The 16,349-nt window shown below is 34.4% G+C and overlaps 1 protein-coding gene and 1 long non-coding RNA gene across 7 annotated transcripts in view; one reads left to right on the top strand and one right to left on the bottom strand.

Moving 5' to 3' along the window:
• Positions 1-16,349, bottom strand: part of Itpr2 (inositol 1,4,5-trisphosphate receptor type 2) — a 471,319-nt gene that overhangs the window by 64,060 nt on the left and 390,910 nt on the right. For all 3 annotated transcript variants that reach the window (XM_005328880.5, XM_040280879.2, XM_078015042.1), the window contains 3 exons: positions 10,844-11,008; positions 7,456-7,651; positions 3,528-3,620 (listed from right to left, as the gene is read on the bottom strand). In XM_005328880.5, coding sequence (XP_005328937.2) covers positions 3,528-3,620; positions 7,456-7,651; positions 10,844-11,008 — 454 coding nt within the window. The remainder of the gene's footprint in view (positions 1-3,527; positions 3,621-7,455; positions 7,652-10,843; positions 11,009-16,349) is intronic.
• Positions 2,324-16,349, top strand: part of LOC144364898 (uncharacterized) — a 31,114-nt gene continuing 17,088 nt past the window's right edge. For 2 of the 4 annotated variants that reach the window (XR_013423008.1, XR_013423007.1), the window contains exons 1-2: positions 2,324-2,524; positions 5,596-5,678. This is a non-coding gene — a long non-coding RNA (uncharacterized LOC144364898). The remainder of the gene's footprint in view (positions 2,525-5,595; positions 5,679-16,349) is intronic. The other 2 variants (XR_013423009.1, XR_013423006.1) reach the window with 1 other exon arrangement.

Below are 16,349 nucleotides of genomic sequence, written 5' to 3'. Positions count from 1 at the left end.
AAACACCAGGTTTTAGCTTTCACTCCACTTCTGCAGTTAAATATCTGAGTTAAATACAAAAGTTAAAGGAAGATCAAACCCAAAGAATTTTCAATGAAATGAATTTTAACACTTGCATGTCAAGCACAAAAAAGGATATGGAAGAAAAAGTAGATTAATGTAGGCATTTCTATATTTTTAAGACTGACTTGAGAATAATTCTTAAGTGTGAAAAGCTCTTGCTACCATGTAGGACTCCCCACCGTGTCTCCAACACACTTCCAGAGCTGAAACTCTGCTACCATCCAGCTGGAATCCTTGCTTTCTTCCTACCTTGGCAGCTTTCCTTGCAAAAGCATTTCTACCTTTCTTCCCACTCCTAGCTCAGCTAGAGCCCCAAATGATACAGACTTTGCCTCTGGACCATGCACCTGGGAGAAAGAATTGTCTCCACTCGTCCATAGAGAAAGGGAGAGGTAAGGTCTTCTCATCACATTTTAGGTGAACAGTAATATGGTATAAAAGTTTTCAGAAAGCTTTTTTTTTTTTAACTTGTTACATGAAACATTTATTTTGAACATGCTGAACAAAGTTTGTACCAAGTATTGTATTCCTACCTCAGCTGGAATGAAATACAACATAGAAAGAAAAAGCAACCACCAACATGTAGGCTATGCCTGGTGTCAGAAAGTCTTTTTTAATAGATTATATTCAGCAGGAAAGACAGTAGAATGAATCAGACATAACTTTCCTATGTTCATATATGAATATAAGATCAGCACAATTCTACATCATGTACAACACAAGAATGGGATCCTAATTAGAATAAGTTATATTCCATGTATGTATAAATACATGTCAAAATATAATCTATTGTCATCAATATCTAAAAAGAACCCATTTTTTAAAAAGTGAAAAAAAGTGTGTATTTAGAGTTTTAAACCAATGTCCAGACAAAACAAAGTTTCTCAGCCTTAACAATATTAATGCTTTGGACTGGATGATTCTTGGTTGTGGGCTATCCTCTGCTTTTTGGATATTTAGCCCCCCTAGCCTCTATCAGATATCCAGCCTTGGTTATGAAAACCAAACACACCTTACTCCATGCACTCTCAGATGTCACCAGGGAAAGGGAGTAGGAAGCAAAACCAAGTCCTGTTGATAAATATGCAATGAAGAATGTATCCAAGAAATTGCCTTCCACATACAACATGCTTAAAGAAAATCCATGCATGCATACTCAGTGAAAGGCAATCTAACAGGTGGAATTTTAACAATCTCTGAATTTTGGATAGGGGGAAATAATTTATTAGAGATTAATCCTTTAACTGGAAAGAAATAACAGTCAGACAGAGTGCTGGCTTTGGAATCAGAAATCCACATTGATTTCCAAGCTCTGTGATCCTGGCAATCAAAGTCTTGATTCTTCCAAATTTTATCTAAAATACAAAAATAATTAGTCCTGTCTCTCTCAGTCATAGAAGTGTTGTGATGATTAAATAACATCATGCACACAAAGTGTCCAGCACAGTACCTGAAATGCTAAGCCTGGTCCAGGTCTTTGAAGACTGGGCAGGACCTCACTCTTATTGTTCCCTGTGCAGGAAGCACTCTTCCTCATCTTGACCTTATTAAGTCTCAACTAATTTCTCTGAGAAAGGTCTTTCTGTATAATTTACCTATAGCCAGTCTCTCTTTTGATTACTGACCACGGAATTAGCCTTATTTTATAGCTTTTCATGCTTCCACCAATATTTTATGATTATCATAAGGGCCAGGGTCATGGTGGCTGGCCCAGAGTAAGGGCCCCAGAAATCTTTATGAATGATGGTAAAAGGAAGAAAGGGAAGAAGGAAGGGAAGGAAGAATGCAGGAAGGCACAGGTTTTCATTATTATTAATACCATCTGTGGGTAACATACAGTTTCCATTACATCTTTTTCTTTAAAACATTTTAAAATGTCATAATCATTCTTAGGTCAAGCTGTACAAAAACAGGTGGCAAGCCATATTTATCCTATTGTAGAACTTATCAAACTTGAGGATGACAAGAGAGGGAATAAGTATACTACTCTGAGGCTCATGGCCTACTTGAACTGGAACCGCCCTGAAACTAAGAGATCATCTGGTCAAAAAACTCCTCATCTATTCACTGGATAATCTGCAAAGTCCTAGGATTATGAGTTGGCAGAAACAGAGAGAAATAAATGCATGGTTTCATATGTGAAACCTCAAACTCCCAATTATATGAGTACAGGATGGGTATTTAGGGCTTAACAGCTAAGCCAGTGAAGAATGGCATTTCAGTTACGAGTCAGCCAAATACGGGTCAAGAGTGTGATGCAATCCCCAATTCTGCTACCCAGAATGCAACAGCACCATTCAACTGCTTGCCTTGGAGTATTACATCAAGAGTCACTGCTATAATATGTGAGGAAGGCTGAAGAAATTGGAGATGTTTAAATTGAAGGATGCATGTAATAGGATTTTGGAAACTGCAGAGCACAGCAATGCCACATGAGCTGAGGAAAGCTGGTTCTACTACGGTAAGCCTTAACTGGAAAGCAGGGGCAGGGGGAAAAGGAGTCTTGGTGGCAGCTGCTCACAGCACCTGTAGATACTGGGAGCTTGGATAAATGTGTTTAATCCTCCCTTTAGGTCATAAAGCGTGAACTATCTTAGGGAAAGAAAATGTCTATTTCCCCCCAAGCAATAGTCCAACATCTCAAAGCAAAAGACAACTAGGAAAGAAGGCACTGTTGTTATGACTAGACAGACAACATGCTCCATCCTTACATTCTTTTCCCCCTTATCTTCCCAGAGTCTAATTTTGTCCTCTGTAGACACAGAACATCTTCTTCAATCATATCTACTCCTGTTTATATATGGCAGCTCTCAAAATATTTAATGACACATAGTCCCTGTGTCTTTCTTCACTGCTTCAAGAAATAGATCATTAATTTCTTCTATGTTCAGGAAACATCACACTTGCTATAGTTTCCAGACTCCTGCCACTCCTAAAAGAATATGGAGTTTAAAAAAATCATTTGTATATGCAGTGTCTCACTAGCTCCTGTGGAAGTAGGGAAATTTTCATTCATTCTTTCATTGTCTCTCTTTGCAAGCCACATGAACAAAGTCCAGGAAATTTTCAAAATATATCCAAGACATGTAGCTAGGGAGTAGTAGATCCACAATTATAGCTGAGTTTTTGGAGTTCTAAGCCTGTGCTTTTCCAAATCCTTTGTTAAAGTCTATATAGTCAAAAGAGACTCGGAATGGTTTGTCATATGGTAAAAGAATTTTAGCAGCATGTACCATGAAGTTGCTAAATTATCATGAATAGCAATAATACAAGGAAATAAGATAAGGATTCAAAATAACAGACAAGATAATTTCTTTTTCTCTAGTTTGGATACTCTGGGTTCTTTTAGCCTCTATTCTTCTATTTCATCTCATCATGAAATTCCTAGAGCAACTTTCTTAGATGTAATTAGCGTTACTTCAGAGGTATCAAGTTTATAGCATCCTAGAGTTCTTTCTACAGACCTGTATTTGAAGATGGTATTGTGGGTGAACAGTTTTCCTTTTCACATGCTTCCATCATGGAAGGCAAAGTCATGGTAGGAACTCCATAATTACCTAAGAAGATACAAAGCAGAGTGTGGGTAGAAATGAGTATGCAAACAATAAGAAATTAACACACAGATTCCACTTAACTATGATGCTAAAGTCTTTTAGTAAGTTGGTTTGAAACCCTGAACAGAGTTTTGTCTATTGAAGCAATTTTATAGTGAATAGATTAATGGACCAACTCACTAAAAGTATTTTTTTAAGTGGCTTCGATAAAGTATTGCTAATATTTAGACCTTAACTACCATATGTAAGAATGTTTGTACGGCCAGATGCATCCAGGGTTCTGAACTGGGGTGCCAAGAACACATTCCCTCAATGCAACTGGCAGTCCTTGAACTCTAAGCACTTGACCCTATGGCTGAGGTACAGACTAGAGTCAGTGGCATTTCTAGCAGTAAAGTATGGGCTGCAGGGAATAAGGGCATAAAATAACCCAGGGAAGGACAAATCTTTTTGCCAGATCCCTGTTCAGGATCTTTCCTTTCTTTCATTGTCCCCAGAAACTCATCTACCTACCTATTAGTTTATTTGCCTGGTACAGAATGGAACAGAAAATAGTAATCTTCCTATTTGTATGAAAGAAATTTTTCTTTGACTCAGAAGCTACGATAAGAGTAGAAATGGCAAATGGGAGCTGGAGTTAGAAGGGAAAGTGAGGAGGAGGGGAACAAGAGGTGGGATTGTCAACTACCAAAGCACTCAAGCACTGGGGCTGAGAGCTAGGTCCACTGTGGAAAAGGAGACCACAGATCTCAGGCCTCCATTTCTCCCTGCCCCTGACTGTGGGCATATCACCATCAGTACTGACATGGGAAAGGGGTGAGAATCAAGTGGTCAGAGAGGGACAGAACTGGAGTTTCTCAATGTGCTCTGGTGGCTATCCCCTCAATAGATATCTACTCGAGTCCTATGCTAGGTTCTAAGGGCTCAGATTTGAGGTTTTGAAGAACTAAAAGTCAAGTAGGCAACACAGAGAGTTATAGACATAACTGCAGTGGAACAGAGAAAGTGAAGTACAGGTTGAAAAAAAGTGTAATGCAACAGGAGAGGGAGCAGTGAATTCTAGAAGAGAAATAAAATAGATGTTTTACTTGCATGAAGATGAGGCAGGGAGTCAATAGGGTAATTCCAGGTGCAATCTGCCTAACAAAGGGCATAGAGACCACAGAAGGCACAGAGCAGGCTGAGTGACCTCAGCTACCAGAACACTTTGCACCAAGCATCCCATAGCCAGTCAGACTCACGGCTGTGGTCATAATGACTAGTGCAGGTAGGCAGAAGACAGGCTATAGGTGAAAAAGCCACATGGGCAGCTCATGCAGGGTACTAGAGAGTAAAAATGAGGGTGATAAACAAGAGGGTGAACTGAAGATGGGGAAGAGGGACAAGTCACCTCAATTTTTCCACAAAATTTTCCCTCCGAGTTCTTGGGCTTTTCTGAGACATGGGTTCCCTTGGAAACTGTTCAAGTGAAATTTTCTTTGAGTTGCAGAATATTCTGGTAGGAACCACTTTCTTCTAAAGTCTCAAAGCAATTTGCAAATAATGAGTCCTGCACTCTCACATACACCTGTGATGCTTTTGCCATTAGCTCCAAATGCCCAGCCTCTGTGCTCCCATCCACTGGTTTTCTGGTCAGCACTTCACACTCACGGAAGAACTGCATACTTCTACACTCCAAATTTCATTTGCTCCCCAGGGTGTTATCCTCAGTCATTCCACTCCACACACATAGTCAACTTTGCAAGTAAATGGTATCCAATACTTGAAAGAGTAAATGTTATATCATGTTTCAACAGAGTTACTGATATAGTTTGTATGTCCCTACCAAAACTCATGTTGAAATTTAATCCCCACTGTGAATTATTATGAGGTAGGACCAGGTGGGACTTTACGGGGTGATCACATTATGAGGGTAAGAGTGGGTCTGTTATAAAAACCAGTTTGGCTCTGTCTCACCATGTGGTACCCTCTGCCATAGGAAGATGCTTCAAGAAGACCCTCACCGGAAGATGCTGAGCAGATGTCAGCTCTATGCCCCTGGACTTCCCAGCCTCCAGAACTGTGAGTTAAACAAAACTCTGTTCTTTATAAATCATCTAGTCTCAAGTAATTTGATATAAAGCAGATACAACATGGCATTAGAAATAAATAAAAAATATAATGAAAATAAGGGTGCTTTTTCTAGGGCATTACATCATATACTACTCAATCTATGAAACAAAAACTCTCAATCTGTGAAGAATCAGGAGTGTAACTTTGTTAGTTAGCTCTTTCCACATGCTAGATTTTCATAGCATTTACAAAAGCTTTATTTAACAGCTTTCTATATGAATGTGCATAAGTATTTTTAGTAAAGAGCTTGAAATTATAGCTCTAGTGTTGCTTATTTTGTTAAGAAGGGTATTTTTTCCATTTCTAAGGAAAATATTTATATTCATAATATGACACCAACTTCCTTCTTAAGTAACACAAAATATGTACCACTGAATTCATTAAGACAATAACTACCATAAACATTTTGAATTCAGAAATTACAATGTTTCTGTTTTAGATTGGCTCTGTACTGAGCAACTTAATGTGATCATGCCTCTAGTCTAGCAAGTAAGTAAAATGATAGAACTGTTTATGATTCATAGTTTAGTAAAAGTGGAGCTTCACAGGTATTTATGTATGAGCTTTTCCACCAAATATGTAAAACCTGTATTAATGTGTACAAAGCAATACTTAAGGAAGAACAAAGAAAGCAGTAGCAGAAAATATTCAGGTTATTGTAAAAAAGACTTAACACCTAGGAATGAAAGTCAGTAGAGTCCCTGCTTAATAACTTTCCATTCATGTATTTAATGTTTCTATTCTGTGCTTAGATCACTTAGAATTACAATAGATTGAAATGTCACTTAATTATCACATAGTCTAAGAAAGATAACACCATACACTGTCAATTGAATAACTGAGAAATGTTTGTTAAAGAAAGCGTATCATTTATAAGGCAATGCTAATTAAATCTTATTTTTAAGTTTAATGGTTTGAGGACAGGCTGTGCCATTTTGTGGTTTCTATTCTCTACAAATCATAACCAGCAGATGCACCAGAAAAATTATCAGCAAAGGCAGGACTATGATTCTATGTAGAAAAGCAGGAGGTGGGGAACAAGAGCAACAAAGAAATTTAACCAAAACAATAGAAGGTAAGAAAGACATGGAAAGGAGTCATTAGAAAGCATGATAATTAAAACATCCAAAGTAACATGGAAAGAATACGCCCCGAATCATAGTGAGCAGGAATGGGTGCTGCCAAACCACTCAAATAACAAAAATCTAGACTGTACAGGATGCTGAAAATCACCTGCTGATAGACTGGGTCCCTTCATCACAGTATTTCCAGCATATCTTCCAGATTAAATTCCTTACTATTTGATGAGTTTCAAATCAAAGCATTTATCATTTTCAATTAAATATAATATGGTATTGTACTGCAACCAAGCATATGGAATCATGATTGCAAATGGATCAAGGAAAAAGAGGAGAGAAAGAATTCCAAACCCATTATTCTGCACTGAAGATGCTGACTTCTGGAGTATGGTCAGCATTATTGAAATTTTCTTCCTGAGAGTGAGCTTAGATGATGTTTCTTGTGTGGGTATTTCCCTATACATATCGACAGCTAATATGTACTCTGAAAGTACTGCACGCTCCTGACTTTCAGTAGTAAACAAGAACATGTTTTCAAAGGAATGAAAGGAAAATTTCCTCCATTAGAGTTTATCTATAATCCCACAAACAAGCTACATACAATCATATCTGCCGTCAGAAAGCTCATTCAGTGGAAGCAACAATACCTGTAACTGGAGTTCTGTTTTTCAGCCTATGCACTTCCATAGTGAAGTCATCCTTCAGGAAAAGGAACCCAATAATGGAAAACAGGTAGACGAGGATGAGAGCCAGGACTGCGGTTAGAATAATGGAGCGGCCATTCCGTGTGACACTTTTTATGACATTGAGCAGAGTCTCTTCTCTGTATACCAAATCAAAAAGCTACAAAAATGAAGAAAGTAAAAACAAGGAAAAAATGCAATGCAGCAAAAAGCAAATGAATACAGATAATTACAAATACAAATGTAAGCCATTCTAGTTTATCTATAAAAAATAACCAAAGCCACCTTAAACATGAAGCAAAACACTTATTTTTTCTCTGTTTGGAATATATTAATAAACTGTTTTCCAATAAATATAACTCTAATCATATAATATGCATCTGATAACTTCATAAGTAATATAATATCAATTTATTCTATGACATTATAGAAATAGTATACTTTGATTTGAATTTAGAAAAATTAAAGTGGATTCACCTGACTGATAAATTATTGACAAATTCACTAAATGCACTGTTTATTCAAGGGATTAGAGGAGAAATTAGAACAATTTTACAAGTCTGATGCAATAGAAATGGTATGGAATTCAAACCTTTGAGAAATGCAAACACCTTTTTTTTTTTAACTAAATAAAAACAAAATCTGTTAATTTAGCGAATACTTTTAGAAGCAGAAGTATAAACATAATTATAATATACAATTTTGCCAATGGGCCATTAATCATTTTATCTTTAGTATATTAGAAAAGCTATGCTCTAGGCAAGAATATAGGTATTTGTTTGCTATTTACTGTCTACACCAAGAATGAGTTTATTTATTGCTCCATTAAAAAGCTGAAATTATGCATTAGTAAGTACATTTTATTATAAAAAGCTGATTAAAATACATAAAATAACATTCACTTAAAATATATATAAATAGCAGTTTGGAAATTAATACTACCATTAAAATTGGAATAACTGGGATTGGTATTCTATGATCTGTGGGCTGAAATGGTCAATTATGAGTCATATATGCTTTCAGAAACACCAAGGTCTTGCTTTCTGTTTTTCCAAGTACTGAAGGTTATATACAGTTACTTCTCAATTATAGTCTTATATATAACTGCTTAATAGATCTTGACTTGTTTTCTCACTTTAGGAAACCAATATTTTATGAAGGTCAACTAAAAAACCAAGTTTAACTATCTTTCTATCTATTTATCTTCTGGAAGATGGAGCTAACTTTAGAAATAAAGTCAATATTCTTCAGTAAAGACAAATTAATGCAAATTCAACTTCCAGATTGTCACTACTCTGGTTTATTTAATTTATTTAAGCATTAAGTTGCCATGAAGGAGATTTTCTTTTATGTTAACTCAACGTGGCTTGAAAAACAGGTCTTGCAATATGCAGTAGGTTAGCTCTAGAGAGTTTATAGCTTTCAGAAGCCTGTGGGATGCTTGATAACAATTCCTGAGCCTCACTCTAAGCCCACAGCATCAGCCTCTTGCTAGTTCTAAAGGTCTTGACAGTGGATAGGTTGATGGTTCTTTATTTCTGAAAGGAAAATTTAGAGTGTAGTTTTCATTACTTCAGATAAAGGACTGACACTTGAGGACCCAAGAGAGAGTTCTTACTCAAATATTTTTTAAAATACACAAAGTAATTTTAAAATCTGCTGTATTTTAAATAATATTTTAAATACATAATAGTATATAATAATAAATAATTTTAATAATAATAAATATATTATAATAAATATTATATGTTAAATTTCCTTCTAGTACTTTAAACACCAAAATAGATATTATATTCATGATAGCATCAGTATTATAAACTTTGAAAGATAAAATATTGAAAGAAAATAAAACTATAACTGGGTTAAGTAACATAAAATAAAAGTAATACTATTGCTAATAACTCATATAATAATTAAATAAGCTTTTATTTTGTTAAACATCTTTCCCTGGAAAACAGAGATTTTATATGTGTCATTTCACATATGTTTTAATATTACTTGATGTATCTTGATACTAACAGTCTCATATACTGTTCTATCCATTCAATAAATAAGATTAATGCACAACACATTATAGATTCATCAGGTTATTTACATTAAATATTATACAGATTTTTGTAAGTCAGTAATGCCTGAATGAAGTAGTTTAAAAATTATACATTATTGCATGTCAGAGTCAGGTAAACGTGCTGGGTATAATAGGACTTTACATATCACAGGAAAAAATGGATTTTTTCTGGTGAATCAGGAAAAAGAGAAAGTTCATTTGGATTGCTGCAAAAGAAAAAAAAATCTATTGCTAAATGATCTAACTTAATAGCCTAGAAGATAAGTCTGCATCAGAATACAATATGTCTGATTCAAAATATAAAATCCACTCATAACCACAATTCTTCCAAGGATAAAACGATAAAGGAAATAAGGCCTCATTTCAGCCTTCCTACATGATTGTGCCATGTAATAGGAAAGCAAAAGGTACTGAATTCTTCCGTGCTGGCCTGAATGAACTGGTCAACAAAATGTTTTTAGGTCTTCAGCTTGTTTTCAGGAATCACTTTACTAGACAGCACTCTCCACTGTATATTCACTATGAACCAGAGACAAAAAAAAATTGTCCCTACAGCACTATGATGCTAACCAACATGGTAATGTTCTAAGTTTCAAAACATTATAACACATTTATACTGACTCCTCTCCTGGTTTATTGCTATAAAACAGTATATATGTAGAAAGGAAAACAGAATAATCATTCTAGAAAAGTCTTAAAAACATCTATTTAAAGAAAGAAATATATACATATATATTTCTTTAATATGTATTAATATATATGTATATATATACACTTAACAATCACATATTAAACCTGAAACTATAAGACTGTACCTAAAACAAATGACTCATTGTATTTTTCCCTAGGTTGGCCTTTGTTTCTCCTCATTTTACTTAGATAACATTCTAAAGATGAAGATAACATTTGATACTATAAAAATACAATGATTTCAGCACCCAAGAAAATAGATCCCTACTTTTCCCCACACTGTTGGAGAAATTAGTTGGCTGAAACCAAAAGCAGCTGTCTTATGAAGCCTGAGAAGAGGTGGGATGGTTGATTGCTTCTGAGAGAGGAAACAAAAAACTATACCTCCTATGTGGTTTCCCAGAAAAAAAAAAAAGAAAGAAAGACTAAAAATTATAATTCACACTCTTCCTTAGAAATTCTAAAAATAACACAATTTGTCCTAAATGTCAGGCCCTGCTCTAAAAAAATAAAAAATAAATCAAAGGACAAGGCATAAGCAGCAGCAGCACTGTGGCTTTTTCAGCAGTGACTGTCCATGTAAAGATTACTCACCAGGAAGCTATAGAAGAACTCATGAACAAAGAGGCCCAGCATGCAGACCAGGACGTACGCCACGTGATAGAGAAAGGCCACATCCAGGATGACTGCTCCATATCCTCGGGTGAACGTGCCACGATTTCCCACAAAACTCACCAGAAATACTATTTTATTACAAAGCTAAAAGGAGGAAAAGATTTGATTTTACTGTCTTATTTATCCTGAATTCACATACATAGTAGGATACTGACAAAAACTATTATCCATATACTCTGTGGTTTTCTTTCATGGTTTCTCAATATAAATCTGCATAGAAACATAATATGTGCAAAACTTGCATCCTTTTCAGTTTCAGTAAAAGAGAGAAGAATGATGAAGAGAACTAACTATGCAATCGAAACAGACTTGAATTTAAATCCTGGCTCTTTCAATTATGCAACCTAGTCCATGCAACTGTAAGCCTCAAAGTTTTTTTTTTCTGAAAAACTGGAATAAAAAATTTCCCTCATAGATCTCTTTAGAAGACTTAAAAGACATTGTGCAATATGAATCAATTAGTACAATGACTCTTTACTACTTTTATTATTATTTTCATATTAAAAGAAATATAAAATGGTTTACTACACTAAAATATAACAAAAAAATTTTAGAAAATATATAGATTTGTCTTTTCTATCTTGGATTTTTTATATTGAGTATTATTTTAAAGAAGCAAGTCATTAAATATTTTTTGCCATTTATTTTATATACATTGAAAATATGAATGTACTATGTACCTGGGTTAAAATAAACATAATGCACATATTTATTTTCTAAGCCATATATGTAGTAATTATTCAATAAATATTTTGTAATGTTTACTATTTCTCTGATCATGTAGTACATTTATATTCAGGCTTTAATTAATATTACCTTTTGTGGCATAACTTTGGGAATGTAGAAATTTATATTGACATTCTTTAACAATAACAATGATATGTACAGTGATTTATAAAGACATTAGTTATCATAAACTTAGTGCCATCTATTTGGTTATTGAATCACAGCATTATTTATAAGAGCCAATTTTGCCTCATAGTCATCAAAGAAGAAAGTACAGATTCCAAGAATTCTTAGAATTTTCCTTCCTCATTGTTCCCTGAGTTCTTCACATTATCTAATGGAAACATATTTATCTTTAAGCATCCAAACCTAACTTTGGAAAAACAGACTGCTCTTTGCAACACTGTTGATTTTTTCTATATAGATAACATAAGCAAAAGTACCTTAGGGGATGATTCTAAACAACATAAAAAGGAACATAACATTTTGAGTCAGATATAAAATTGGAAAGGTGAAAAAAACTTTTCCTTCAACTTTCTGAAGCCCAAATCAACACAGATGAAATGACCCATGGGTTATTAGTGAATGTTTTGAAAGACCAGTCAATTCAACAGCCCAGCACCTAAAAAAGTCAAAAAACTTTCCTAAATTTCCCCTCAGCCAATTAACCCTCCTTGCAATAATTGATCACTTCCTCCTTCATCATCTTAACAATTTTAATAACACCAAATAGAAAGAAACTCCTACTATTTTCTTTGTTCAGTGTTTCTTCACTAGCTTCCACTATTATTAAATACAGCCATGGTATAATAGAAGTCTTCATATTTATTGTTCAAGAACAGGGTTGTTCAAGAACAGGGTTGATATCATAAGATATCATAAAAACAAGGACTTTACATAAAGTGCTTCTCCACATGGAGTATTTGACAAGAAACAGCCATGAAAATGGAAAGAAATAGAATGTTTGGCAAAGTATATTCAGCAGTTTACTCTCTTAATTGTTTTGAGTGGCTCTTGTCTAAATCTACACTCTCTTGATTCATTCATTATAATTCATCAGTATAATACAGACAAAAGTTGTATAATAAATAAAATTAAAAGTAAGAATCATTACTTTTCAGAAGGATGAATGATGTGATTAAGAAAGTTCTTGTTTCCTGATCTCTAATTCTTTAAATTGCATCATTAAAGTTATATAGGAAGAAACTTTATAAGTCCTATACACTGAGGAAAAAAGAATACTTTGAATTTAAGTCCTCAAAAAAGAGCAATACATTTGGTTCTCAAATAATGAAAAAGCAAGAACACATATCTGCCTAAAAGGGACTCTGCCATTTTCACATGAAAATTAGAGATTTGCTTTATTTGTATTCAGAGTTTTTGTTTATGAATCTTGATCTAAAGAATGACAGATACATTCCTGTTCTCTAGACTAAGTCTAGAAGTGGGGTGGAGTCAGCTCTAGCAGCGGCATCCATCTATTTCTCTCGAGATCAGACACAGGGAAATCAATGTCCTCATGATTTAAAGAGTTCATACCAAGGGCTGGGGCTATGGTTCAGTGGTAGCACACTTGCCTGGCATGTGTGAGGCACTGGGTTCGATTCTCAGCACCACATATGAATAAATAAAATAAAGGTCTATTAACAACTAAAAATATTTTTTTAAAAAGAGTTCATACCAAGAAGAAATAAATGCAAGAATAATTATTTGATTAGACAAGAAGTTGAACTCTGGTTTCTCACATAGGATGCAATTTGTCAATTGTTTTCATAGAACACTTTCCTTAAGAGCTGGGAATATTTATGTAAGAAATAAGTTTATAAGCCATGTACACTAAGGAAAAATGATATGTTGAATTTGAATTCTCAAAAAAGAGCAATACATTTTGGTTCTCAAATAATGAAAAAGAAAAACCATTCTCCCTTTTCATGTCATGACTTGGCTGCTGTCATCTAACCAGTCCTTCACCTGTCACTACTGTGATGTAGGCAATCATTTCTATGGCAAAGGTCCACATGGACAACAACGACTAGAAGTTTAGTGAGAACATCTGAGTTGGCTTAGAAAGCCCTGGAATCAGACACACGGGACCAATATACAACACCATAACTGTCTCATTTGGTCTCCCTTCTCCATTTAGTTTTCAAAGCTGCCCAGGCTATATTTTTGATGGGGATGGGGTCAGTTATATGTTGGTGGGGAAAAAGGAGTGGGCATGGAGAGGCAAAGAGGTAAACTTTCTGGAAATTTTATTAACAGTGCTACACATCAAGTCTTCCCAAACAAAAGTGAATTTAACAGTCACTTGTTCATTAATGTATACTAAAGCAATACCACTGGTTTTAATTAGGCAAAAAATATACAGTAAAGTAATATCTCCACATACACTTTATAGTCTGTGGATATGTCTTCAGGACTAATATCAGTGCAGTGTGGTGGAAAAACACTGGATGAGAAGTTGGCCATCTGGGGTCCAGTTGTGGCTATGGCACTAACTTCCTGCTTTAGTACATCCTTCTGTCTCTACAGGACTTCATTTGCTCATGTCTGCAATTATGTGCCTAGAATTTAGGTGCCTTATAGTTCTAGAATTTTATGCGAGTCTTTTAAATTTTACTATTTTATCTGATCACAGACATTTGTTTTCGTCTTTATATTATCCTTGTGATCTAACTTCATTCTCTGGCCCTGATCAAGAATTGTATCCCCATCTTAACATTGTTCCTATGGGAAAATATGACCTATTTTCCAAGAATAAATTGTAGAATAAAAAAAAAACAAGCAAGACTTGTCCGCTTATATATTGAAAAGATAAAATTGAATTTATCATCTTCAACTACATTACCATATTTTCACCAACTGACTGAATCACCCTTCTCATTGAAAATGAGATGATTTGATTTTTTTTTAAATCTCTATTTCAGTGATGTTACATTGTAGGCAAGATAAGGTTCTAAGATTAATATGTAAGACAAAATTTGCATGCAGTCAGAATTGCCCTGGAAATCTTTTAATCTGCCCACAAAACAGTACAGTAAACCTGGACAATATAAAGAGTAGCATCTCTCACTAAGTACAAAAAACAGCACTGAAGCAATTTTGTATTCTGCAAGTGAATACTAGAAGTAGTTAGGAGCATTCATTGACCATAATCTGTAAAAATGTGTGTGTGTGTGTGTGTGTGTGTGTGTGTGTGTGTGTGTGTGTAGGGGTGGTGGGAATATAAGAGTTTTGACTTGGAATGTATAATTGAATTTGTATAATTGAACATATGATGGGATTCAACCTTATAGATCAATAGCAACAAGAGACCTCCAGAAAACTACCTACAGGTAAATATCTGAGGGTATTTATTTATTTGAACACCATAGTTTATTTGATAGACTAGTTATCTGCTAAACACCATTTGCTTCTCCTCTCTGCAAAATGGCAAGACCAAGTTCTAGCATAACAAAACATTTCCACATGACAAATAACTATGAGAAAGACAAATGATGTACAAATAGCTTTAAATCTATTATACATTTCCAGGCATTGTTAGAAAAAGGAAAAAAAAAACCATTGTGACTAAAAAGTGTTTACAAGATGTTAAAAGATCTGATATTTACTATATTGATATTATTTTAAAATGTAAGTATCTAAACAAAAGATAATGGAAGGGTTAAACAAGTTATTTAACATTTATATGACTATTAAAATGAGATTTACATACAATCTTATTAGAATGAAAAAATATTAAGTGATCCTAAATTTCTAAAATGTTCACTTATATTTGTCAGAAGAACATATTAATCTCTATTACCATTAACTATCAATGCAGTGTAGTGGATGAGAAAGAAGGAAACTATAGTGAGTTATATGATGTGCTTCATAACTGAGAAAGAAAACGTTTGAATTTTTGAGACATCTTAAACATTGGGATAACTCCTGTGACAAGATAAGCTAGTTAAAATCTAGATAAAACTTCAATTTCTAGAAATGAATAGAGATGAGAAAAAACATGAAGTACTACAACAAAGAGGAGCCAGTAATCCTAAATGCTCAGCACACAAGCTGAGGATTTTTTCCTCGCACTTAGTTCCTTTTCCAAGAGACTTTCAGTGTTTGCATAACATTATGAAAGGCAGAGTCCAGGAACAAGAAACTCTAAGAACCAAAACAGAAACACTCTCCAATCATGATAGCGCATACTGCCTCACATGTTAGATCCTAAATAAATGGCAGCCATTATTACTGTTGTATCAGTATCCTAATTATTGTTCTTTTCTAAATCTTCCACACTCATCTCAATTGCTCTAAATAGCAACTGCTCTCTTACAGACTAGGTATCAGTATCTCATTCCTTCCATGGATGAGAAGAATGAAATTCAGAGGCTTGCTGAGTTGCCTGAAGAACTCTAGTTCTGATTTTCATTAAGGCTAACCTTTCAAGTAGATGTCTGGTTTTTCCTGTTTCTGATATCTCTAATTTTAGCACTTATAATCTCACCTGTTATGCAATGCAAATGTGTAAGCATAAATTAAGAAAATGAACATATTAAAACCTAAGATACACAGCCTGGCCAATTCATATTTTCATTTGTTTATTTCCTGCCTCCTGAATAAACCGTAGATAATTTTACAGTATGTTATGCTAAAAGTTAAGGTAGATGATTATTCACTAAGAATTCTTAGTTGATATAATATTAAAATTATA

Source organism: Ictidomys tridecemlineatus, chromosome 6 (genome assembly GCF_052094955.1).
Source record: "Ictidomys tridecemlineatus isolate mIctTri1 chromosome 6, mIctTri1.hap1, whole genome shotgun sequence".
In the NCBI taxonomy this organism is placed as follows: Eukaryota; Metazoa; Chordata; class Mammalia; order Rodentia; family Sciuridae; genus Ictidomys; species Ictidomys tridecemlineatus.
Note: the sequence above shows the minus strand (reverse complement) of the source record. Positions and strands in the feature narration are given on the sequence as shown.